The 23,753-nt window shown below is 34.5% G+C and overlaps 5 protein-coding genes across 5 annotated transcripts; 4 read left to right on the forward strand and 1 right to left on the reverse strand.

Moving 5' to 3' along the window:
• Positions 1 to 3,727: 3,727 nt before the first annotated feature.
• Positions 3,728 to 4,402, forward strand: LOC125810972 (lamin-like protein). Its single transcript, XM_049490469.1, has 2 exons — positions 3,728 to 3,893; positions 4,053 to 4,402. The coding sequence occupies exons 1-2, from the start codon at positions 3,728 to 3,730 to the stop codon at positions 4,400 to 4,402; spliced, it is 516 nt and encodes a 171-aa protein (XP_049346426.1).
• Positions 4,403 to 4,690: 288 nt separating this feature from the next.
• On the reverse strand, positions 4,691 to 6,034 carry LOC125810973 (uncharacterized). The gene is made up of 2 exons (XM_049490470.1): positions 4,993 to 6,034; positions 4,691 to 4,857 (listed from the first exon to the last, which is right to left on the reverse strand). The coding sequence occupies exons 1-2, from the start codon at positions 6,032 to 6,034 to the stop codon at positions 4,691 to 4,693; spliced, it is 1,209 nt and encodes a 402-aa protein (XP_049346427.1).
• Positions 6,035 to 6,928: 894 nt separating this feature from the next.
• LOC125810666 (uncharacterized) lies at positions 6,929 to 10,810 on the forward strand. The gene is made up of 7 exons (XM_049490135.1): positions 6,929 to 7,239; positions 7,438 to 7,532; positions 8,331 to 8,448; positions 8,579 to 8,697; positions 9,360 to 9,546; positions 9,678 to 9,821; positions 10,348 to 10,810. The coding sequence occupies exons 1-7, from the start codon at positions 6,961 to 6,963 to the stop codon at positions 10,636 to 10,638; spliced, it is 1,233 nt and encodes a 410-aa protein (XP_049346092.1). The 5' UTR covers positions 6,929 to 6,960; the 3' UTR covers positions 10,639 to 10,810.
• Positions 10,811 to 12,974: 2,164 nt separating this feature from the next.
• Positions 12,975 to 16,335, forward strand: LOC125810661 (probable WRKY transcription factor 3). Its single transcript, XM_049490128.1, has 4 exons — positions 12,975 to 13,372; positions 14,188 to 14,909; positions 15,019 to 15,171; positions 15,778 to 16,335. The coding sequence occupies exons 1-4, from the start codon at positions 13,034 to 13,036 to the stop codon at positions 15,938 to 15,940; spliced, it is 1,377 nt and encodes a 458-aa protein (XP_049346085.1). The 5' UTR covers positions 12,975 to 13,033; the 3' UTR covers positions 15,941 to 16,335.
• A 703-nt stretch (positions 16,336 to 17,038) lies between these two features.
• Positions 17,039 to 22,921, forward strand: LOC125810655 (protein IMPAIRED IN BABA-INDUCED STERILITY 1-like). The gene is made up of 9 exons (XM_049490124.1): positions 17,039 to 17,806; positions 18,996 to 19,280; positions 19,416 to 19,733; positions 19,960 to 20,187; positions 20,409 to 20,506; positions 20,838 to 20,946; positions 21,035 to 21,493; positions 22,308 to 22,431; positions 22,553 to 22,921. Exons 1-9 carry the CDS (start codon positions 17,444 to 17,446, stop codon positions 22,558 to 22,560), a joined length of 1,992 nt encoding a protein of 663 aa, XP_049346081.1. The 5' UTR covers positions 17,039 to 17,443; the 3' UTR covers positions 22,561 to 22,921.
• The last annotated feature ends 832 nt before the right edge of the window (positions 22,922 to 23,753 follow it).

The raw sequence follows: 23,753 nt of genomic DNA on the forward strand, positions 1-23,753 counted from the left end.
TTGTCAGACATAAATTCAATTTCAACCCACAAAATTATGTCTCTTAGTTCTATGAACTTTTGTCGGATAAGGTAAAAGTTCTTTAATTTATGCCTTGTGAATTAGATACTACACGATTTATATCAAATAAAAAAAAATTATAAACTTTTACCTTGAAAAATTAAATCATAATTAAGAATACTTTGGTCTATAAAATTTCATCAAATAAAAAGCACGCACAATAACTTGCAATTATGTTTATGGACACTGCTTGGATAAATGGGGCTCAGGATGAACGAAGCCCATTTGAGCGTTTAAATTGTACTCAAAGGTAAATTTGAGTATATTGACATAATATTTTTAAATTAAATTAAATTGGATGAAAAATTATAAATTATAACTTTCTTTTCTTCATATTAATATAATAATAAAATATTTTTAAAATATTGATCAAAATTACTATAATTTAACTGTCGAAAGCAAATCATGATGATTAAATTGAAAGGGTAAAAGAAATTACTAATTTTATGGTGTTCAAAATATGTGAGAAATTTCAGGCGCTCTCTATACAATATCTACATTCATATGGAAGAGGCATTAATATTTGTCTCTTCTATGCTAATAGCCATGTCTTTTATCTTAAAAATGAATTTAGGCATCTTGTACAAAGGAAAAGGTGTCACATAAATTGAGACAAATTAAAAGAATATTACTTAAATTAGTTGGGTCTTGTTTTTACGCTCTGTTAGTTATGTGATAAGAAAAAAATGAAATTAAATAGACAATAATTACACTAAATGATAGTTTGGTATATAGGATGAAATAAATAAAAATATCTCAATAAATTATTTTATTCCGCATTTAATATGAGATAGTAATCCCACAATTTTAGTACAAATTGTAGGGTAAAACTTACTCGCATCGGGTGTTTACACCAAGTCAATACATGCATGCCATGTGTTTAAATTTATAGTTCATTTTATTTAACCATAATTAATTGACATGTGTTTTACTTCATTAAATCACGTAATAATGAGAATTGCATTGGCTTGATGTAAATACCCGGTGCGGATAAGTTTTTCCCCGTAGAATAATATAACTTTGAAATTAGCTAATACCTCAAATTAGACATGAGATTGACTCAATTTTTATTTCAGGATATTATCTTTTATTCCTCGTACCAACGACCCGTTGAAGTAAGAATTCTTGACCCACATTTTTCCTTATGTTAGCCAAATTCATTTCAACCCAAGTAACTTTTGAATGAGACAAAACATTGCATATTTATTAACTTCCATTTTGTCTTCTCAAAACCATCTCAATTCTCAACCCACTACTCCCTCTGTCTCTAATTACTTATCAATTTTGACAAATCAAGAAAAAATAAAGTTTTTTTTTACCTATTATACCCTCAATTAATTACTTTGAAAAAGGTAGACTTTTTGGAAATCTTAAATTTTTAATTCCTCCACTTCATAATTAATAAGGGTAAAATGGTAAACTCACTATATCAATAATTGTTTTCTTAATAGGTGTGCAAAATAAAAAAAATGGACAAGTAATTAGAGACGGGGAGTATTTGACATCTCTAAGCTCACCCCTAGCTCTGAAGGTTAGAAGCATTCTATTTTGCAGTAACATGAAATTAGGAAAGCTTAAGTTAGCTTATAAAAATGTGATTTTGCCAACGTGGTTTCATTTATGACATGTTTATATATTACTTTAGCTCATTGTGATTTGCCCAATTCAACCCATTAAAATCTGGATTAATATGTAGCTCAAAATTAATTCATAAAAAATCTTATTAAAATATTTAAAACGACCATTTTTTCTATTTAACATGTGACATATAACCATGATAAAAAAAAACAAAATCGTAGGCACTTGAATAAATCATAGAAAAAACAAACAAATAAATTAAAACTTACTTACTAAACATTAGACTACTTAAATTACGACCCATTTATTAACCAATTTTCCTCGGACTCTTCAAAAATATCAAGGTGTGCATGTCGGATTCGCTAAAAGTAGTGTATTTTTGGAGAATCCGATACGGATGTGGCATCGAAAGTGAAGAGTCCGCGCAACTTAGCCAATTTTAGCCCAATCAATAATGATCTACCTATTTATTAGCCTAGTTCATCCGATTTATTCAAATTCAACTTAACCTGCTCATTTGACATGATACTCGAAACAAATCAGGAGTTTGGGGCACACATCAAAGGAGAAAAATGGAGTTTTTGGCTAAAATCATCCTTGAAGTATGACCTAAACTTAAAGTACATCCTTGTGTTATATAAGTGAACAAAAAATATCCTTGAACTATTCAAAAAGTTGCAAGATTCATCCTTCTGTCTATTTTTTTTTAAGAAACTCACGCTACCAACAAAAAATGTGTCAAGTCGAATGAATATATGTACACATGGTTAAGCTAGTCAAGTTAAGTAAATTTTTTTTAATTTTTAGAAATTGAGGGTTTAAATCATATTCAGACAAAATATATTGAAATTCTAAATTCTTTGTAAAAATATGGTCAAATACTACTCCAATTTCAAAATTTTCGAATACAATAATTATTTTTTTATTTGGGAAAATGCATAAGTACCCCCCTAGCCTATGCCCAAAATCCCGAAGACATACCTAACCTTTACTAAGGTCCTATTACCCCCCGAACTTATTTTATATATAATTTTCTACCCTTTTTTGGCCTCCGTGGCACTATCCTTGAAAAAATTGTCAACAAGCGTTGGGCCCACAAGATAGTGCCACGTAGGCCGAAAAGTGGTAGAAAATTATATATAAAATAAGTTTGGGAGGGGGGGAGGGGTAATAGGACCTTAGTAAATGTTAGGTGTGTCTCAGGGATTTCGGGCATAGGCTGAGGGGGTACTTATGCATTTTCCCTTTTTTTATTTTTATAACTAAACGCCTACGTAATTTCACTAAATTTCCAGCATTTCTGTACATTGTATAAAATGCGAATTGCATTGTATATATAGTACATATGCCCTAAATATTTTATTAAAGAAAACCTCTAAATAGTTGGACGTAATATTTTAAAATGATTTTTTTTACATAATCTTTCTAATCATCGGAACCTACTGTATAAATATTTCAAAACTTATGTATTGTTGCAAGTCAATTTACTTGATGATGCAAAAAACATATGAACTAACAACACACAAAATTTAAATTCCGATAATGAAGGATTCATTTCCTATCTTTATCCTTATTCTTTTTAGGTAACTTTGAGTTCTCGTCATGGCAAAACATGACCAAATTAGTTTTTTTTATTGGTTCAACTAGTTTCTTAACAAAAATAGATTGAAGGATGATTCTTGTTATTTTTTAGATAGTATAAGGATGTTTTATGCTCACTTAGATAATATAAGGATGTACATTAGATTTGAGTCATAGTTGAGGGATGGTTTTAGCCAATAACTCGAGAAAAATGCATCAAAGTCCTAAATCGACGAATAGTAAAAAAAGGTACATAATTAGTCACTTTTTTGCCATTTATTTCATTGCTCATTTGGTATGCGTGAGGATTCACGCAGACTTACCCCGATGATTCCTCCCTGTATATATATGGCTGTATCCTCACTGTCAAAATGCACCATATATATGCTTATCAATCACTGTTAAATACCAAAAACAATAAAATTTCCTTTGAATTTGTAGCAATTGTGTGGCTAATACATTTTCTTAAGCAAATTTCAACTTGAGAAAAATATCCTTATTTGTGCCAATGAGGTTTGATCTACTGATAATGATAAGGTTGATGATGCTGTTAGGATTGATCGAGTGTGCAACCAGTGGACTTGACAAGGTGGGCGGCAAGCATGGCTGGGACCAAAATGTTAACTATACTGATTGGGCTTCTCATCAACATTTTTACCTTGGTGATTGGCTTTGTGAGACTCCTTCACCTTTATATCTCATACTAATATGATTTTGTTTTGTCTTATGTCTATTGAAAGTGAAACATAATCGGTGCAATTTAAATAAAACTTGCATGATTTTCTGAGAACTAATTAAATGGTTGCTGAACCTCACTTGTGGTTTCGTTTCAGATTTTGTGTTTGACAAGCACTATTACAACGTACTGGAGGTGAACCAGACGAACTATGAGCAGTGTATTGATCGCGATTTTATATCAAACATTACAAGGGGTGGGAGAGATGTTTTTCATCTAACTCAGGCAAGACCTTATTACTTTATCAGCAGTGGAGGATACTGCTTCCATGGAATGAAATTAGCTATAAATGTTGAAGAACCTTTGCCAGCTTCTCCTGCACCTTCTTCATCAGATAAAACTAATGCTTCTCCACCCCAAATGATCAAACATTTGATTACACCAGTTTTCGCGATTAGCAGTACTCTTGTGTGGACATTCTTGTTTGCTCAAGCTACGTTGTCATGACTCCAGTGCGTTCTCTGCAGCCTGAGGAAGATCTAGGATTTAATCTTTATGGATTTATATTTCTTTCACACAGACACATAGACATATCTAGGTTTATCTTAATTTTGAGTTTGGGAAATTGTTTCTATTTCAAAGTTTATTAGGCAAGCAACTTTGTATGTTTAGGAGTATTTCTCGTTTTGGTTCAATATTGAATTCCCCCTGAGTAATGCTAAATGTTGCATTCTATTGTACTTTTTGAATTTATTAGAATTCCTGGTTCCGCCATTACTGTCCCTCATACGCAGGTTACCCAACTTGACCAATTGGTTGCCAAACATCTTTCAAATCATACAGAAGAACAGAGAAGATAGAAAAAACTACTCTGTTTTCATTCAGAAAGAGGCACACAGTAACTGGAATGGTACCTACAAACATCTTACTGATGCACCAACCATTAGCAAATAACAATGCTTCTATAATTCAAAGCTAATAAGATACTTGTCAGATATAAAATTCTGCCTGCAAACTAGAACTACCACTAAATTGCGTCGAAATACTAAGCTTTCATACTTGAAATCATTAGTACTTCTGCTGCTGCTACTACTTACTGGTAGAAAGTTTGCTGTGTATAGCAATTGCTTGAGAAATTAGGCTAGCAGCATCACTAGAATCTTGAGGAAGCAATGTAACGGTCCCCATCTTGTTTATCTTCTCAAGCACTTCAACATACTGCTCAGCAACCCTCAAACTAGTAGCATCAGAACCTCCATCTTCAAGAATTGCTCTTGATACCTCAGTAATTGCATGCGCAGTTGCTTGAGCATTAGATAAAATAGCATCAGCTTTTCCCTTAGCTCTATTCACTTGGTCTTTTTTAGCAGCCTCAGACTCCAAAATCACAGCCATTTTCCTCCCATCTGCTACATTTACATCAGCTTGTCTTTGCCCTTCAGAAATCAGGACTTTCGCCCTTTTCTTACGCTCTGCTTCAGCTTGTAATTCCATAGCTACTCTTACACCTTCCGGTGGTGTTATATCCTTGATCTCATACCTTAAACACTCTAATCCCCAATCAGTACGTAAAGGCCAATCGTTAATCGCATTAAGTATGCATCTATTCAATTCAACTCGCTCTTCAAAAGTCTTATCAAGTGTAATTTTCCCAAGCTCACTACGCATAGTAGTTTGTGCTAACTGGACTACAGCGTAAATAGGGTCCTCTGTTCCATATGAGGCTAAAACAGGATCAATAATTCTTATATAAAGCACGCCATCCATTTCAATTGGCACATTGTCTTTGGTAATCCCAGTTTGTCTTGAAATTAGAATTGCTTGTTCCTTTAAGGAATGTACATATTGGATCTTATCGATAAATGGAATCAAATAATTGAGTCCTGGATTCAGTGTTGTAGTATACTTACCAAGACGTTCAACTACGTAGGCGTGTTGTTGAGGAACAAAGTGAATGCCCAAATTTTTGGGTGGCTTGATTTTGTAATTGGTGCTGAAGTTGCGTACGGAGGAGATACGTGAAGGGATTATATGTTTGCCAAATAGTTGAGAAGAAGTTGAGAGGTTTTTGCTAAACTGCATTGATTTTCTAATGATTTTCATGGCGTTGAGAGAACTTCCTTTGTAGAAACTCATCATTTTTGCTGAATTTCTTATGAACAATTCTAACTCTGGAGTCCTCTATTGTCGTGCTGAAGTAAAGTTCTTGTTGTTTGATGAACAGGTTAAGTATTTGGTTTCTTGTAGGGGAAGACTATATTTATTCTTTTTCTCCAAGAAATATTTTATAAAATATATATATTTTTTTAATGTGGATCATGAAGCACTTAACGATAGTTTAGAGGAATGGAGTCACAAAGTCATAGAGTTACTCCCACCGTCACATTTTATGTGACACTTTTCGCATTTTAAAATTCAAATAAGTCTATTTTTGACAGTAAGTTTTTCATAGATCCTTTTAACATTTTGAATTATTAATTATTGTGACTTATAGCACTTTATATGTAGTTTACAAATATATAAATTTCATTTCAAAAAAAATGAAGATTTCATACGCAAATGTTTGACACTTGAAAAACGAAAAGTGTCACATAAATTGAGACAAATGGGGTACTATTTTTACTTTAACAACAAAAAAAAATACTCACGAACATTTCTCATATAAGAAGTTGGTTAAACATGCCTCTTCTATGAAACAAAAAAAAGAAAAGAAAAGCATAAGAAAATATCTTGAGAATAAATATTATAAATTTCTTATTTTTAATTTTTTTTATCATATTATTTATTGAGATAAGTGGCAAAACACATTTAAACTATATATTTTTTTTTGAGACTCATAGTTTAGATATGAAATTAAAAAAAGAAGAAGATAATTTAGATGTATTTTTGATATTTTATCTCTTACTTATTTGATGCGTGCGTTACGGGAGGGGTCTTTTTTTTCTTCTTTCGGGGTCGGGTCGGGTCAGGCACTAAAGCAGAGGAGTAAATTTCCTAGATAATCGGATAAGATTATTCATCAATGGTGGGTACTAGCAGGAAAGAACGTCCGAATTCCCTCCGTCATGGCAACGGCTATGTCAGCCATTTTTGTGCCTCCTACTTCACTCGCTTCCTCCAATACACGAAAGATTAATCTAAGTTCATGGAACGAGAAACTCTTTATACCCCAAAATTTTCCATTCCGGACTCCCAAGTACCAGTCTAGGAAATCACCGTCATGCTCCGGTACAAATGGCACGGTGGTCCAAGGTGATCGGAATACAATCGAACTACCTATAAGTATCGACGCTCTTGACAGTTTCATTCGCCTCAATTTGGGCAACTGGACCGGCTCTTTCCATGTCAGTGTCAACTCCTTTCCTCTTTCTCTCTTTCAGTGGATGCATAGTCTATATATATGTGTATATCTTTTAAAATTTGAATACATGCATTTGTATGACTTTTGAATTTTTGGTTAATATTCATATGCAATCATGAACAGTTTGAGCTGGAAAGGTGCATTGGATTTGATTTCTTCATCTGCTTGATTTATTTTGCAGCAATTTGATGGTCATGGCAATTTGATGCATAAAATTACAACGAAGCTTGCTGTGGGCTCTTATGGTGAAGGTGAACTGATGAGTTTATTACAAACGTGAGTTCCTATAATTTGATTCTTCCCTGTTCGTAGTTAGCGGGCTACTAGTAACAAACAATGTGTCTTAACCTTGCTAGTTTCTGATGAAAATTTGAATGTGATTGCTAGTAAGAACTGCATTGGGACTTGGATTAACAGTCCTTAACAATTTTGTAGCTTCTTCCGTGACTAATATGTGTAAAGTATGTATGTTAGTATATACATTCTAACTTTGAGAATAATCCAGTCTAGTTCTTTTGTAATTATGAAATTACTAGTACTTATGTAATTAGCATTTAAATAAAACTAAAGTCAGTTGTTAGTCATCTGAAGTTAAAAAAACTCTCTGAGATTAAGGTAAAGTTAAACCATTAGAATTGAGGAGAATACCACGAAAATTTCAATGTTTACACTTCATGTTATATGGTTATAGTTTAATCGTATGTAGGTGAACTTTAGGGAGTATATAGAAATCCAGGTGAATTTCTCTTTTTCTTGTTTGTGAATTTTGAGAAATTTTCCATTTAGTGGCATGCATATCTTTAAGTGCAAGTAGATTTTGTCAGCCCAAAGCTCAAATTCTTCCACTGGTTTAAATACAGTAAATTTGGAGCAACAATTAAGGAGGCCAAATTCACACATGCCTCTCTGATTCATAAGCCCCTTTAGTTTCCAGATGTTTGCTTTTTTATCCGCATAAAATTAGTTAACAGTGGACACTAATGTATAGGGTTTCTTCATTAACTTTGGGTACTGTAATATGTGTTCACTTTGTGGTCTGGGAAACAAGTGGACTAATCGGCTTCAAAATTTTAGGTTATACATCAAACAACCTCCATCTACCACTTCATTTTCTGGCGATGATTGTGAGTCAGAGTGGTTTGAGTACAAAATCAAAGAGACCAACATGTTTACCGTGGACAAATATCAACAGGTGAGCTTCACTAAGACAGAGAACTAACTTATATCCACAACTGGTCATACTTAATTAAGATTGTTATCTGCAGTTTCTTTTTCTTTTCAGATTTTATTGCATTTGAGGTACCACTAAAAGTAGTTTGCAGATTGGCTTCTTCCCCAAGGAGAAGGCATACGCACTAAGATATCAGACTGCTGGCATGTTGGAGACTGTGTTAAGACAGGGAGTGCTAGGTGAAGATGATATCGGAGAAGAATCACCAAGGTAAATGTTTCTTACGTGGAGATGACTCAATCGATAAGTTAAAATATCAGTTCTGATGAGATCAAAGGTTGAAATTATGCATATATTTTGCTGCTAGCTTTATTTTGGAAATGCTACCCAGTATGACCTTAATGTTGCTGTTTCTCACTTTTCGCCTTGGCTCTGTTGTGTTCTGGTCTGTGTGCTTATCACTGATGTTTTCAAACATATTCAGTTTTCACCTTGTACTAAAACAAACCAAAAAGGCCAATGCCTAAGAATTTGAGTAAACAAACTCCAAAAGGCAAATAAGACGATCAATATGTAAATAATCCTCTCATCATAGCAGTAATTAGTTCCCAACTTAAAAGATATCAACTATGTAAAAGAATCTCATACAATTAAGCATTCATTAGTAGATCTTTCCTACTAGCAAATAAATATTGGTGGATGTTGGACATCTCATAAGCTTCATCAGATCAATTAGCTGGCATATTATTGCGTCTGACTTTCATATTAGAAATTATAGACCGTCTTCTAATAACCAATTGCAAAGGTTATGTACATTGCACGGGATCTTTTCTCATGAAGGACTGATTCATATTTTTTTATTAGCTTTATCTTTTGGTTCCTGGCTTTGAATGTGTTAATATCATTCTATAATTCCTTCTTTTCTTTCACAGAAATCTGAAGCTTCCCTCTAAACGGCCTTCTATTGTATGTGAAAATTGTCTTTATTCACTGGAGAAAGATAGGCGAGTGAGAGCGTTTCATATAATGGACCCGAAAGGAATACTGGAAATGATTTTAGTTTTCCTTGAAGAAAGAGGTAATGGAGAGGCCATTCCTCCTTCCTTTGACAATTTCAAGGTAATTTTGACTTGAAAGGGGAAGGGTTGCCCTTCTATTCTTCGTTTGGACTACCTAAACATAGTTTGATTCAACATGTTAGTTACCAGAACCAAATGATTGTGCTTATGCATTCCATGGTCATCTTGTAGGAGGATACTGAAAGAATTCTGCCTCATCTTGGAACTTGGAAAGGTCATTCGCGAACAACACGTACTGGTGTTTATGGAGCAACAATTAGTGAAGCAAATACAACTGCTGTTCTTGAATTTGACAAGGACGGCCAGCTAGTTCAGGTTTGTTAGCTCCTTGCAATCAGTTCCTTGTATCCGATCGTTAAGTAATGGTGAACTACTAGTATCCACGAAAGGGTCACCTGCCCAGTTACACTTGGATAGTAAATGGAATCTCTCTTTCATGCAACTACTTTGAGAAATGAATTTGAAATAGTTCAATGATATGATGAATTTGCCGTCTGGATGGATCCTCTGCTCTATATGAAACACAAATGCATTGGTAGAATGGAGTTGTCACCATAAGCTTAGCTCAGATATGGAGATTCAATTTGTTGTTTTTCCTGAAGGAGGATAATTAACACTAAATTAGAACGGTTCTCAACTCTCTTTTTTGTTTTTCAACCCTTTAGCAAAAATTGTTTCTCTCTTGTTGGTGTCCCAAGTTAATTATCAAAAAAAGATGGGTGGGTGGGGAAAGTTGTGATTTCTCATTTTGCTTTATTTATTTCAGGCGCTGAAATGAATATCTTTGGTCTTAGCTTTTGGTTGCTAATATAATTTCCTTTAATTTCCTTCTTAAATCAAGGATATCACGTCTACTTCTGGTGCTACTAATATTACAACGAATGTACATTGGACCGGTACCATGTCCGAAAACCTAGTGACTTTCGACGGTGGTTTCCAGCTTACTCTGTTGCCTGGGGGCATTTACATGGGGTACCCATCTGATGTGGCCAAGAATGTGCAAGAATCCACAGCATTTCATGTTGAGTTTTGTTGGCTTGAATCTCCTGGCAAGAGACAAAGACTTATTCGCACTTACGATGTAGAGGGCTTTGCTGTTTCATCTACATATTTCATCGAGTCCAAAGTCTGAGTTATTTCCCCTGATTGAAAAAGATCTGCTTCAGGCACCATATTCTGCTCCCGCATGAACCATTTTTCCTGGGTACAATCACCATTGTAGTATCAATTGTATCTATCTATTTTTATTTTACAATAATTGTGTCACGTTATTATCTGATTGGTGCTAATTGATGTCCAACAAAATGTATATAGAATTCCCCTGACCAAGCCACAGTGAATTTCATTGCGTATGGGTCTAACTTGGAGATCTCCTGTGTCAAGAAAATTCATACTTGCAAAATTATTTTTACTCCGTTAAGATTATGTAGGCTCCTCCCTTGAGAGTGCACACGAGTCATGACCCTGTTTACTGAGCTTAAAAGATTGTACCCAATATTTATGATTGGGTTATCTTTCAGCTTTACTGGATTTGACTTGTCAAGTTGGCAAGTGGGAACTTGCCTCTTGTCAGAAAAGACAGGCTTTATTGAGTTATTGTGATAGCTAGAGGACAAAAAATGACTTTATTTGTGAGGAAAATGCCACTAGCTTGCACCTTGTGAGATGCTGATGCAGTTGCCCTGGACCATATGTTACGTTATGTGTTTATTCGAAGCTAAGAATGACGTATACCCGACATACATATTTTCCCTTTTTTTCTTCTAAAATTTTCAGAAATAATATAGTAGGTATATTAATTCATATTTATGACACATATTTTCTTTTCTATCAGCCGACTCCCTTCTTGATTAATTTCCATTTATTACTCCCCAATTAGATATCATTTGCTTTGTTGTATATTTTTATCTTGTTGAGTTAAACTATTGTATGCATTTTGAGAAATCAATTTTTTATCAAATAAGGTGAAGTTCAACTAACTAATTGAACTACCAGATATTTCATACAAAGATTATTTGAAACTCCCTCCATTTTAAAATAACGGATATTTTTTTTATCCTTTCATTTTATTTCAAAACGAAAAATATTTCGTAAATCAAGAAGATATTAATTTTGTAAATAAAATACTTCTTATTTTCTGCAAGTAGGTAACTTTTTAACGGATGGATGGTGTCCAATTTTTTATCCCTTGTTAAGAATTCTCATATTTTTATTTTTTTAATGATTCGAACTCACAATCTTAAAATTAAAAATGAAAAGGTTTGTCATTCCATTTTAGAAAACCACTTTTATGAAAACAGAGGGAAGTATTAAGGAAGTGGAGGTATCGACTTCTCCCAAGTGGCAGTTGGTAGGTAAACAATTCATTGTATATCCAATGTGTAGTACTCTTTATTTAGACCCCTTTTAGCCCACTAGCCTGACATCTTATCCTTTTGTTTGGCAACTTGAAAATACACTACTCCTCTACTCCAGTCCAGATATTAACAATCAATTGCCTCAACTTTCAGTATTCTAATTTATTATCCTCGTCATTAATTACTTACCTATTTTTAAATTGACACATCTATTAAAAAAATAATTAATGACATAATGAGTTTATCATTTTACCTCTATTAATTATGAAGTGGATGAAAAATTTTACATTTTTCAAAATAATTAGTCATTTAATTGATGGTATAATAGGTAAAAAAAAATTGTCATTTCTTGATTTGTCAAAATGAACAGTAATTAGGGACAACTATAAAAAAAAAAGTGGACAAGTAATTAGGGACACAGGGAGTATTTTAGTTTGGGGAAGTTAAAACATCTTACCATTACTCACTAATTTGACATCTTATACTTTTTTGGGGAGTACTAGTTGAAATCATATTAGTCCTACTACCTAATTTGGATTTGGCAAAAAACTTTTATAAGCCAATAAAAAATCTTGAATTTCAGTTAATGTGAAATAGTAAAACTTGAGCTATTTATAGTTGTGCCAACTCCCACCAAATGGAGTAACAATTAGCCAGTCTGCCAAACACTACTTCTACTAACAATTTGGAAAAAAGTTCTCAAAAGAATGTTGAAAAACAGTTTAAAACATGAGTACAAAAGAAGTAAAATACATTCCCTCCTTCCAATCCAATTAAACTTTTAGCCAAACAAGTTTGATCCAAACTGGCTCTAACTTAAAATACTTACAAGTTATTTTGACTATAAAATAGCAAAATAAGGCAATCCAAACCGACTCTAAGTGTGCACATTTTGTGTTTGACCAAATCGGATAACTTTTATCCGAAATTTTGTACACTCAGTAAGTAACTAACTTAACTATAACTCAAGTTAGTAATAAACTTCAAATCATGATTTCACGTCTAATAAGATATCTCTATGTATATTGACGAATGAGGAGTGACGAGTGCAACCCCCATCATATACTCCACCAATATATATACACATCAGAACGAAAGGGATAGCAGGAAAAGCAACTCCACTTTCTTCTCTCTTTTTTTTTTCTCTTGAGAAGAAGAAGAAGACTTAAAATGGGGGAAACAGGGGAAGCTTCAGCAATATCGTTTCCATCTTTAACAATTCCACCTCGCCCTTCATTCGAATCCTTTTTTAACATGTCTTCTTTCAGCCCAGGTCCAATGTCTCTTGTTTCCAGTTTCTTATCTGATCAGAGCCCTGATTCTGCAGATTGTCCTCCTTCTTTCTCCCAGCTTCTCGCCGGATACGAATATTCTGGAGATCTTGCAGGGTGTCAAAAGAACTCAGTGTATAACCAAAATCAGCCTGTGAATCCTCAATTGTTCATGATTCCCTCTGGTTTGAGTCCTTCTGGATTCCTTAATTCTCCTGGCTTTCTTTCCCCACTTCAGGTATATATAATCCACTCAATTCTTCATTTCACTAGCAATAATAAATCAATAATAGCCAAAGATTTGCTTTTTTTTCTTCTTTTATGTTTTGATTTAGTGATGTTGCTACTTTGCTAAATTTTATCCTAAAAACATGTTTTTGTTACGGAGCTAGTATTGGAGTGTTATGAGTTCGGTAAAATTCAGTAATTTTGGTTCAAACTTTATATTTGTGTTGTAGAAATACATGGGGAGAGTTGGGTGAATGTAGACCTTACTGTTGGGTTCTGAAGGTGAATTAGGGCGTCATGCAGAAGCTTACAATTTGCAAATCATATAATTTATAAATTAGATAACAAAAAACTTATATTAAAAATCAAAATATTATTATATCAAAATTAATATAAAGAAAAACATTGGAACTTTAGAGAGAATAAATCTTTCCATAAACAAGACTCTTAGATTACTACATTGTGGATGTTATTGTTGTAGTTAGAAGAAACAAACCTATATTTATAGAGTCCTAAAACCTTTTCTTAGTAGAAAAGAACTAGCTACTCCAAAACTTTTTTCTAAAAGGAAAGAATAAATCAAATATGAAAGAATATTATATTTTCTTGAAAGTAAAAACATTTATGGTAATGTTTTGTCATTTCTTTAAGTAAAAATAAATCTTAAATTATGATAAGAAAATCAGAGCAAAACCCTAACACTTACCCCTACCTTTGTGTGGTAGAGAGACTGTTTCTGAGTTGGTTATAGAAATAGTTAAACTAAAAGTCATCAACATTACTTTTAGCCTCATGTGGTTACTTATGGTTTCAATTTGATTGCAGAGTCCCTTTGGAATGTCACATCAGCAGGCTCTAGCACATGTTACAGCACATGCTGAATTTTCTAGTTCATATATGCAAATGCAAATGCAAGCCGAAGATCAGTGTTCCTCTCAGGTGGCTTCAGTAGAAGCATTAGGACATGAGTTGTCGATTGATCAAAATGAGCTTTCTTTGCAGATAAAGGAATGTCTGCGAACTAGTGTGGATAACAAACCATCAGACAATCAGGGTAAGCAATTTGAACAACCGGAGGTTTCTCAATCTGAGAACAAGACCTCCTTTGGTGCTCTCGATAAGCCAGCTTGTGATGGTTATAACTGGAGAAAATATGGCCAGAAAAAGGTTAAAGCTAGTGAATGCCCTAGGAGCTACTATAAGTGCACACATCTCAAATGTCTAGTGAAGAAGAAGGTTGAGCGGTCTGTTGATGGTCACATAACTGAGATCACATATAATGGCCAGCACAACCATGATCAACCAACCAAACAAAGAAAAAATGGTTCTGCTTTGGATAATACAGACTGCTTTGGAGTTCGACCAGATATTAGTACACATGATTGGAAAGTAATGAATAGATCGGATGGGTATTCTCCGTCTCGTTCTGACCAGGTTCCAACCCAAATGGCATCTGAACTTCTTGTCAAAAGAGAATGTGATGAAACCGAAAGCTATTTGATAGACGTAGATGATGAAGGGCATGATGAACCAGATGCAAAGAGAATGTGAGTTCTCCTTTCATGAGTAAACAATTCCCCATCCTTCTTTTGTAAAACAAGGAAAAAATTTGTAGAGCAACAAAAGTATGTATCTAATTCAGTTACTATGTCACAGGAAGACGGCAGTTGAGCCTGTAGCTTCATCACATGTCACAGTAGCTGAATCCAAGATTGTTCTGCAGACGAGAAGTGAAGTTGATTTCTTAGATGACGGGTACAAATGGCGAAAATATGGGCAGAAGGTGGTAAAGGGGACTCAGCATCCAAGGTACCTATATAGTCTACATATCTTCTGACTGCACGATTTTTTTTTTCAATTTGATGTTAGTTGCTGTTGTGCACGAGTCTTGGTTAGTGTAAAGTTAGTTATACTAAAGAACTTGTGTGTGCATGTATAGTGCTTTTTCGTGAACTCTTCAGGAAATGATGTTAGGTTATCTCCTTGAATTTCTTAAATATACCAAAACAATAGTTCAAAATTTGTGTCTATCTTGATTTTACAAACTATAGTTTGAAATGGATACATTGTGAAGTCCCATACGAGAGGAAACTTCCATAATGTAGTTAAGAAAGTCACCAGAGGTTTACTCAACACTGATAACATTTCTTACGAAACAGGAGGAACCAAATGTATGAATTTTTATGCAAAAGCATGTGGCAGAATTTAGAAATCTATGATTAGTCATTAGAACAAACAAGTGCAGTAAGATTCTCTGGAGATTAGAATTAAGTGCTATAATCAGCTGCAGTGTCTTGTTTGAGCAATACTAGTTCTTTGTCCTTCCAGAATATGTTTTCACATATGTGATGTGTCCTGTTGTTTTGCTAGATGTGGCATGAATAATCCGCTTATGCATCTAAACTTGATATACAGGAGTTACTATCGGTGCACATATCCTGGATGCAATGTCCGCAAACAAGTCGAGAGGGCTTCAACTGATCCAAAAGCTGTCATAACAACATATGACGGCAAGCATAATCATGATATTCCTACTGTTAGGAATAGAGGAACGAGGAATAAATACAGCCAAAGATAGCATTGAAAACGTAAGAAACTGTGACATGAAGGCCTTCAGTTCACAAAAATATCTTGGTTTCTGAAAACAACGAAATTCCCTTGTGTGAAAAGATTGCAGCATTAGGAAAAGTAGATGTGGTTTGAGCTTCTTACTTCTGTACAAAAAGCTTATAATTAATAAATCTATCCTTGTTGAAAACCACATGCTTGGTCCCTTGAATTTGTTGGTTGGTCTCAAGAAATATTTGTAAATTCTATTGCTAGTTTCTAAGATGTCTAATAAAGCAACAAAAAAAAAAAAAAAGGTGTAATAGTTTGTCCTTGTCATTGAAGCTTCCTGGGCCAGGCTTCAAACTCTAGTCCAGAAGAATAAAGGAGAGCTTATTCAAGCAAAGTTGTCAACTTTTGATACCATAATTCGTTTGCATCTCTTGATAGTTCCTCCTCACCTAATTTGAACTTGGAACCTCACTGTGAATCTTTAAGACTTCAACCACTAATGTTATATTTAGGAGGTTCAAAAAAAAAACATATATATACATAATAAAAATTAAAATACTTTTATATACAATATAGTTTTTCACCAAGCAGAGTTAGGTGAACGCGTTGCTATCCTCTATCTCCGCCCCTAGATTCATATTAAGTTTAATGCACTCAAAGAAAGTTCACGAGCTCTATAATATATAATTAACATATAAGAACAACTTGTAACTCTTTATATGGTAATCTAGAAAGTACAACAATATACTGAAAAATATTATACACTATACTATCTGTCCAAAAAAACATGACTTTCTGTCTTTCAGTCAAAGTCTGAACAATTATTTTGCCACTATGATTACTCAATAATCTGAAGATAGTGATGAGTTGTTGAGCAGTTGGCTTGTTTATTGGATAAGCAGCAGCAGCTCACCAGCACAGGACCCCAGCGAGTAAAAGAAAAAGCAACACAACAACAAAAAAAAAGAGAAGGAAAGAAAACGAACTCCTAACGGCTACTTTTACCTATGCGGCAATTTGCCTCTCTTTTTCTGTGTATAAAGAAAGAAAGTTTTGTAAAAATGGCGTATAAATTGGTCTCAACAGACAAAGTGAAAAAACAAAAGAAAAAGATGGTGTTGGTGATGATGATGATGATTCTTGAATCTTGGACCCACAAATACAACCACGCAATATTTTTCTCTTTCTTGTTTCTCTGTTGTTCCTCTGCTTTCGCATCGCTCGACACCAACTCTAATTTCTTGGCCTCCTTTTCAAATCTTCTTTTTTCATCTCCGCATATCACGCAAAGGAAAGAGAAGGAATCCCAACTCTCTGTTCTCCTCCACCTCAAACTATTACCTCTTTTCTCAGATCAATTTTATGAAAATAAATCTTTTTTTCGCAGATACAATGAGCTAATTTGGGGAGAGACCTTTTTTCGCGCACCCATTATTTTCACTTCCCTTGACCCGTTTTATATACGGGTCGATCTGGGGTCTCTCCCAACTGGATCGAATTCATTTATGGGTTTTGGGGGGTCATGGGTTGCGTCAGCTCCAAGCAAGCCACGTCCCATTCCCCGCCTCACGATTCGTCGGTGAATGTCGCCAGTGTAGGGAATGTCGATCCATTATTGCATATTGGATTTGCCCCTTTGGAGAAGATCAAAGAGGAGCCTGAGAAAGAGGGGGAGGATTCCGTCAGACCATTTTCGGGAAAATTGAGAGCATCCAAGAAGGGAAATTCTGATAAAAAGGCGGCTAGTTTTAGCATCAAATTTGGAAGGTTAACTGAAGGTGAACATTTGGCCGCCGGATGGCCTGTTTGGCTGACTGCCGTTGCCGGTGAAGCCATTGATGGATGGATGCCTCTGAAATCAAACATGTTCCAGAAATTAGAAAAGGTAATCAATGTTTTCCTAATAAAGATATGATTCCTTGTATTCTTGATTTTACAAATTTGTATTCATGTGTGTATGCAACATAAAAAAGGTTATCCTTTCAATAGCAGTTCCATTACTTTTCTTCCATTCCGTTGCAGAAGGAAAAGGCACCATTGCAAACATTAACCCCAAAAGGACGAATATTGTGGTGCTTCATGTTAGCATTAACTCCTGCATACGCCATTTATAGATTGGGTATTACTTCAAGTCATGGTCTCCTATTTTACTGTAATCAATCATGTAAGGAAGCCTACTGACAGAATCTAATGGAATCTCATTAGATCATTAAAATCTCGGCTTTAATCATAGTTTGACTATTTTTACACTGGCATCAACCTTCCATACCCTTCCTCTTTTTAGGATGTTTTGAAACACATATAGGCGAGGTTATCTAATATTGGTTGATGCATCTAATAAGGAGCAGTTAGATACAGAGGATTTTTATGGTTGATGCAAAACTAATTTGGGAATGATGCATAGTTAATTAATTGAAAATCTTCAGTTATTCTATCAAGGTTATTTTTGATGAACAAGTGTCTGAGAGAAATCTGCGCCACATCATGCTTTCTCATCAGTTCCTACTCAATCATCAGCCTTTCAATTTGAGTAATTGGCTAAAAGTTCTGTGCATATTTTAGCCAGTTTGTTTATGCTGAGACTATAATTTACCATTTCTTTAACCCCTCTCATGGTAGCATTTTAATGAACTTGATCCTCCCCAAAAGAGGAGGGCTTTTTTTTTTGCTTTTACTTGCCATCCTTATCTTTCAAAACTTGCATGTGATCCACACGCTACTTCCAGTTATTAGGAATGACAAGGTCTATAATGAACTGAAAATACCTTTGAATTCTGCTTTACTTGTAGTTCCCTTATGTTACCTCTGGAGAAAGAAAAGCTTATAGTCAGAGTTGTTAATCTGAAGAAAACCGTAGAGATATAATAACAGTGCGAGATTGAGTCGGATCTGAGCTGGGATATAGGTGTGATATGGTTTATAACTTAATATTGAGGAATTTAGCTACATATCTTGACTTTGGCTTCTTAGTTTAATACTTAGCTTTGTCTGGTAATTTTAGTGGTACATTATCGCCCTACTAATGTAAATTATTTTCTTCTTACGAAGATTCTTTCTTCTTTCAACATCTGTAGATTGGACAAGGTACATATAGCAGTGTTTACCGAGCACGTGATATCGGAAATGGTAAAATGGTTGCCCTAAAGAAGGTGCGATTTGATAATTTCCAACCAGATAGTGTCAGATTTATGGCACGAGAAATTGCAATTCTCCGCAAACTTGACCATCCAAACATTATGAAGCTGGAAGGGATAATCACTTCTCGGTTATCATGTAGCATTTACCTTGTTTTCGAGTATATGGAACATGACCTATCTGGATTATTATCATGTCCTGACATCAAATTTAGTGATTCACAGGTTGGCTCATCTTTGACAGTCTTTCTTTCATTGAGTTTGGTGTTAAGATCACTGTTTGAATCTATAAAGTCTTGCAAAATGTAAATGGGAGAAGATTCTCTTTGTTTATTGAATTTTCTTTTTGTATGGAAGTAGATTAAATGCTACATGCAGCAGCTACTGAGAGGACTAGAGCACTGCCATTCACGAGGGATAATGCATCGGGATATAAAAGTTTCCAACATTTTGGTTAACAATGAAGGCACTCTGAAAATAGCAGATTTTGGTCTTGCGAATTTCCTTAGTGCTAGGCACAAGCAACCACTAACCAGTCGTGTGGTTACATTATGGTATCGACCTCCTGAGCTTCTATTAGGATCAACAAGTTATGGGGACACTGTGGATTTGTGGAGTGTTGGTTGCGTTTTTGCAGAACTCTTTTTCGGAAGGCCACTCCTGAAAGGGAGGACCGAGGTCAGTATTTCCCAAAGAACTTCTATTGAATTTGATTATATTTATTACACATATCTGTGAGCATGTTGCAAGAATGGGACATGATTGCTAAATAGTGCTAAATTAACACGACTGAAGCCTCTCAAAATATTATGAAGTGATTAAATCGTTCTCCTATATCGAATGCTTAGTAATATCACTGTTTCTTGTCAATTGTGAAAAGATTCTGATTTTGTCTATTCTGCAGGTTGAGCAATTGCACAAAATTTTCAAACTTTGTGGTTCTCCACCTGAAGATTACTGGAAAAGGTCTAAACTTCCACTTGCTGCCATGTTTAAGCCCAAGCAACCATATGACAGTACACTTCGAGATAGATGTAAAGAATTACCAAAAACTGCTGTTAACCTTATTGAAACACTTATTTCAATAGATCCTCATAAACGTGGAACTGCTTCATCTGCTCTCAATTCTGAGGTAAGCTTAACAAAGACAGCAGTGTATGAGTTTTTATCTCACTGGAAAATTTCCGTAACAGAGTCACCTCATTCTTTTTATTTTGCTTTTAGTTTTTGGTTCCTCTTTGGTATTGATGATGTTTATGTTTTGTTCATTTGTTCTTAAGCATAATAGTTCTTTAACCTGGTTTCTCTTATTGCTAACTTTTTGGTTCAAATTTGTGCTGTACCTTTCTTTAGTATTTCAATACCAAGCCTTATGCTTGTGACTCATCAAGCCTGCCTAAGTACCCACCGAACAAGGAAATTGATGCAAAGTTCAGGGAAGAAGCGAGAAGGTGAATTCCTTTCTTCTTCTTCTTCTTCTTCATGGAAAGGATTTTACTGCACATGGTTCCATTAAATCATTGCCTAGTCCATATATGGGCCAGTAAAACAATATATGCATTTCACCGTCATTCATTGCTTTGAACATTAGTTCAATGCTGCACCTCATAGTTATCTAGATAACCTACCCAAACACATCATTATCAGGCTTCAAGTGAGTTGGCTCCAACGAATTAAATTTATACATCTCATACATCTCTGTTTCTAATAACCATGCACCTTTCGTGACTTTGCATCTCTCTTATTCCTCTTTAAAACTTAATTTGAGCCTCGCATTTTCAGAAAGAGAGCCAGTTCCACAGTGCAAACATCGGAAACTTCAAGAAATTCAAGAAAAGCCCGGAAAGGTCTTCAAGAACCAAGCAATTTCTGCAAAGTTGTTCCAACAGAGGTTTCTGTCTTATCTCACAGACACGTATATTCATTCACATTTCCTCTTTTGATAGTATATTAAGAAGGTTTGTCTTGCATTTTTGAAGGAAGTTGAGGCAAATGTTCATGGTTCTCATAGAAATTACGGTAGTAATGCACATATATCTAAAGGAAGACGAGCTACTGTCTCACGGATATCAATGAAACCGTTGTATGATACAGTATCAGACGCTGCTTCTCAGATGACTGATGAGTCTCTAGGAGACAGCACCGTTCTTTCTGTTCCTGTGCAAATGCCAGAATCGAGTGGTTTTGCATGGGCCAAAAAAGGAAAGCAGGATTCTGCAGCCACAAGATTATATCCACCTCCCAATTCAAGAAGTCAAAAGTTGAGTGCCTGCGATCCTTCTGGTGTACTCCACTCTGGGAATACCTTGGAATCAAATATGCAAGATAATGATGAGTTTTTAAGAAGGACCCACACTTTCCAGCATTCTATCCATAGGAAACATGGTCATCATGAACGCCCAGATTCATTTGACTTGTCTGATCAGGAACTATCAGCGGTTAGTAATCTTCCACTAACTTAGCTGCTTCCAATTGCTGTTGCTGACTAAAATATTTTTGTATTTGATTCTTTGGTCTCTCATTAAGGTTTAATTACATTACAGTTTGGGGGGAGAAAAAGTTTTAGCAAATTTCATGTATGATACAATGAAGCCTAGTGGTAATTGTGCTTTACATAGACGAAATCACTAGATGAGTGTTGTAAAAATGTGAATGTTAAAGATGGATGTGCCAGAAATGATCCATCTGAAGAATAAAATGAGAAGGTCATCTGAGATGGTTTGGTCATGTCCTTCATGGATATCTAACTGTATTGATCCAGAAGTGTGATACCATGATAATTGGAAGTGTTCAAAGTTAGATGAGATAGACCTTAAGTCACCCGGAATGAGATTGTTTTAGAAGACTCATATAATCTATCAAAATTCATGTAGACTGAATGAAAAATAACACAAAGGAAGCAAAATACCAATATAGTTGATATCATCTTGTTGAGATTGAAGTTTGATCACATATTGGTATACACTATATATACTTTCATGTAGTTCCGTGTGTGCTTGAACTTTTTTTTTGTATGTTCAGAGATTTGCTTGTCAGTAGAAAATATATAGAGAACATCTAGTGTTAGAGAGCCCCAAAGTATTGTGTAAATGAAATTTGTCAAAAATAGAGCAATAATGCATGGTGATGTTTCATATAGCCGAACCTAATTAGCTAGGGATTGAAGCGTAAAAATATGACTTGGGGAGAAAACATCTGGTAATCATTTACATCATGGTGTTATGGTATATGATCTCTCTGAAATATGACCAGGATTACGATGGCCAACAAGGAAGGGTTGGGTTCTCAGGGCCCTTGTTATCTCAGTCCCAGACGTTTAACTCGAAGAAGGATAGTCAAGCTCGAAAAGCTGGTCGTAGGTCCCGATTCTATGGAGGTGAAATAAATCTTGCCATATTTTCCTTTACATCAACTAGACATATTTGACTCACCTACTTTAGTCAAATATTGCTATTTTACAAACTTTTACCAAGTTTTTTTTTATCTTTTGCATGCAGATTTATAATTTGAATGGCTAAGAGGAGGACTTTGTGTCTCTCTTATTGGTACCTCAAAGTTCATCGAAAGTCTAGGGAGCGATGCAGCTTGTTTTTACTTGCAACATTCTTGAGGTTTCGTATCGATCCTTGTAGTGAATGTTCTTACAGATCTTCAGGAAGCTGGTGAAGAAATCATGCATAAGAATGCAAGTTCACATCATAGAAATCAAAAGGGATAAGCCAGAATATTGATGCTCAAAGTGGTTTGCAAATTTCATTAACAGGTTGGAGGACATTAAAATGCTCTCCTTTTGCTATCCAAACTTGATTTTACAATCTCTTTTTTCTTTTTATTTGCTTTTCACTTTTTTTAGTTTGTATTTTACACGTTTAGCTCATTTCTTATACAGCTTTCACATTATTTTTGTATATATATATCATGGGCATAGAGGGTATGATTTATTACAGAGCTTTCTTTACTATTTCTGCTATTTACCCTGTGTATATACTTCAACAAAAAAATGAACAGCGTTCAATTAGAAAATAAAAGGCATGATTAAACGTGACACTTCATGTTAAGCAATTACGCCTTAATTTCAAACTAAATTCGAGTGAGCTCCATAAAGACTAAAAAACTGATCTAATAAGAAAGAAAATCATGTCTGGTATTTCATTCAGTTATCTTCGTAGTGTGTTACAACACTTGGTGAAATCAAACTATGGAATATGATAGGGAAACCTTTTTATATTTGAATAAATAAGAGTTAAGAAATGTCTCAGTCTCATTATTATTTAGGCGGCAAACTGGAAATTCAAATATTTTCAGTGTTTTATATATCAGAACTCAAAACTATCTTTTCAAATTACAATGATGAAATTCAAACATGAAAAAGAATCATGAACCTTCATACTTACCTCAGGTGCCACTCAACAAAATTGGTGGCCTAAAGCTATAATGTAATTAACATATAATAATTTTGTTTTATTTGTAGGTATAAGGCATAAGAACTCTTTGAATTATGGCTCAATTCTTATACAATCTTACCAAATGAGCAGATCATATATAGTCATAAACAAGATATTGAAATATCCTAAGGCACCGCATTAATTAATCACATACTCCAAATTCATTTTATAATTAAATGTTTGTGATTAGAAACTTTCAAATACACATAAATTTTATAAAGATCAATTAGTGAACAATAATAGTAACCTAACT

Source organism: Solanum verrucosum, unplaced genomic scaffold (assembly GCF_900185275.1).
Source record: "Solanum verrucosum unplaced genomic scaffold, falcon-dt-bn FXZP01000032.1, whole genome shotgun sequence".
Taxonomy (NCBI): domain Eukaryota; kingdom Viridiplantae; phylum Streptophyta; class Magnoliopsida; order Solanales; family Solanaceae; genus Solanum; species Solanum verrucosum.

Bases quoted from the DNA above. Each gene is read 5' to 3' on its own strand.
- LOC125810972 (XM_049490469.1), top strand. From the start codon at position 3,728: ATGAGGTTTGATCTACTGATAATGATAAGGTTGATGATGCTGTTAGGA. The intron at 3,894-4,052 runs GTGAGACTCCTT...GTTTCGTTTCAG, and splicing joins TTACCTTGGTGATTGGCTTT to ATTTTGTGTTTGACAAGCAC.
- LOC125810973 (XM_049490470.1), bottom strand. From the start codon at position 6,034: ATGATGAGTTTCTACAAAGGAAGTTCTCTCAACGCCATGAAAATCATT. The intron at 4,858-4,992 runs GTAAGTAGTAGC...TTTGAATTATAG, and splicing joins ACACAGCAAACTTTCTACCA to AAGCATTGTTATTTGCTAAT.
- LOC125810666 (XM_049490135.1), top strand. From the start codon at position 6,961: ATGGCAACGGCTATGTCAGCCATTTTTGTGCCTCCTACTTCACTCGCT. The intron at 7,533-8,330 runs GTGAGTTCCTAT...TCAAAATTTTAG, and splicing joins CTGATGAGTTTATTACAAAC to GTTATACATCAAACAACCTC. The intron at 8,698-9,359 runs GTAAATGTTTCT...TTTCTTTCACAG, and splicing joins ATCGGAGAAGAATCACCAAG to AAATCTGAAGCTTCCCTCTA.
- LOC125810661 (XM_049490128.1), top strand. From the start codon at position 13,034: ATGGGGGAAACAGGGGAAGCTTCAGCAATATCGTTTCCATCTTTAACA. The intron at 13,373-14,187 runs GTATATATAATC...ATTTGATTGCAG, and splicing joins GCTTTCTTTCCCCACTTCAG to AGTCCCTTTGGAATGTCACA. The intron at 14,910-15,018 runs GTGAGTTCTCCT...ACTATGTCACAG, and splicing joins GAACCAGATGCAAAGAGAAT to GAAGACGGCAGTTGAGCCTG.
- LOC125810655 (XM_049490124.1), top strand. From the start codon at position 17,444: ATGGGTTGCGTCAGCTCCAAGCAAGCCACGTCCCATTCCCCGCCTCAC. The intron at 19,281-19,415 runs GTTGGCTCATCT...GTATGGAAGTAG, and splicing joins TCAAATTTAGTGATTCACAG to ATTAAATGCTACATGCAGCA. The intron at 20,947-21,034 runs GTTTCTGTCTTA...GCATTTTTGAAG, and splicing joins GCAAAGTTGTTCCAACAGAG to GAAGTTGAGGCAAATGTTCA.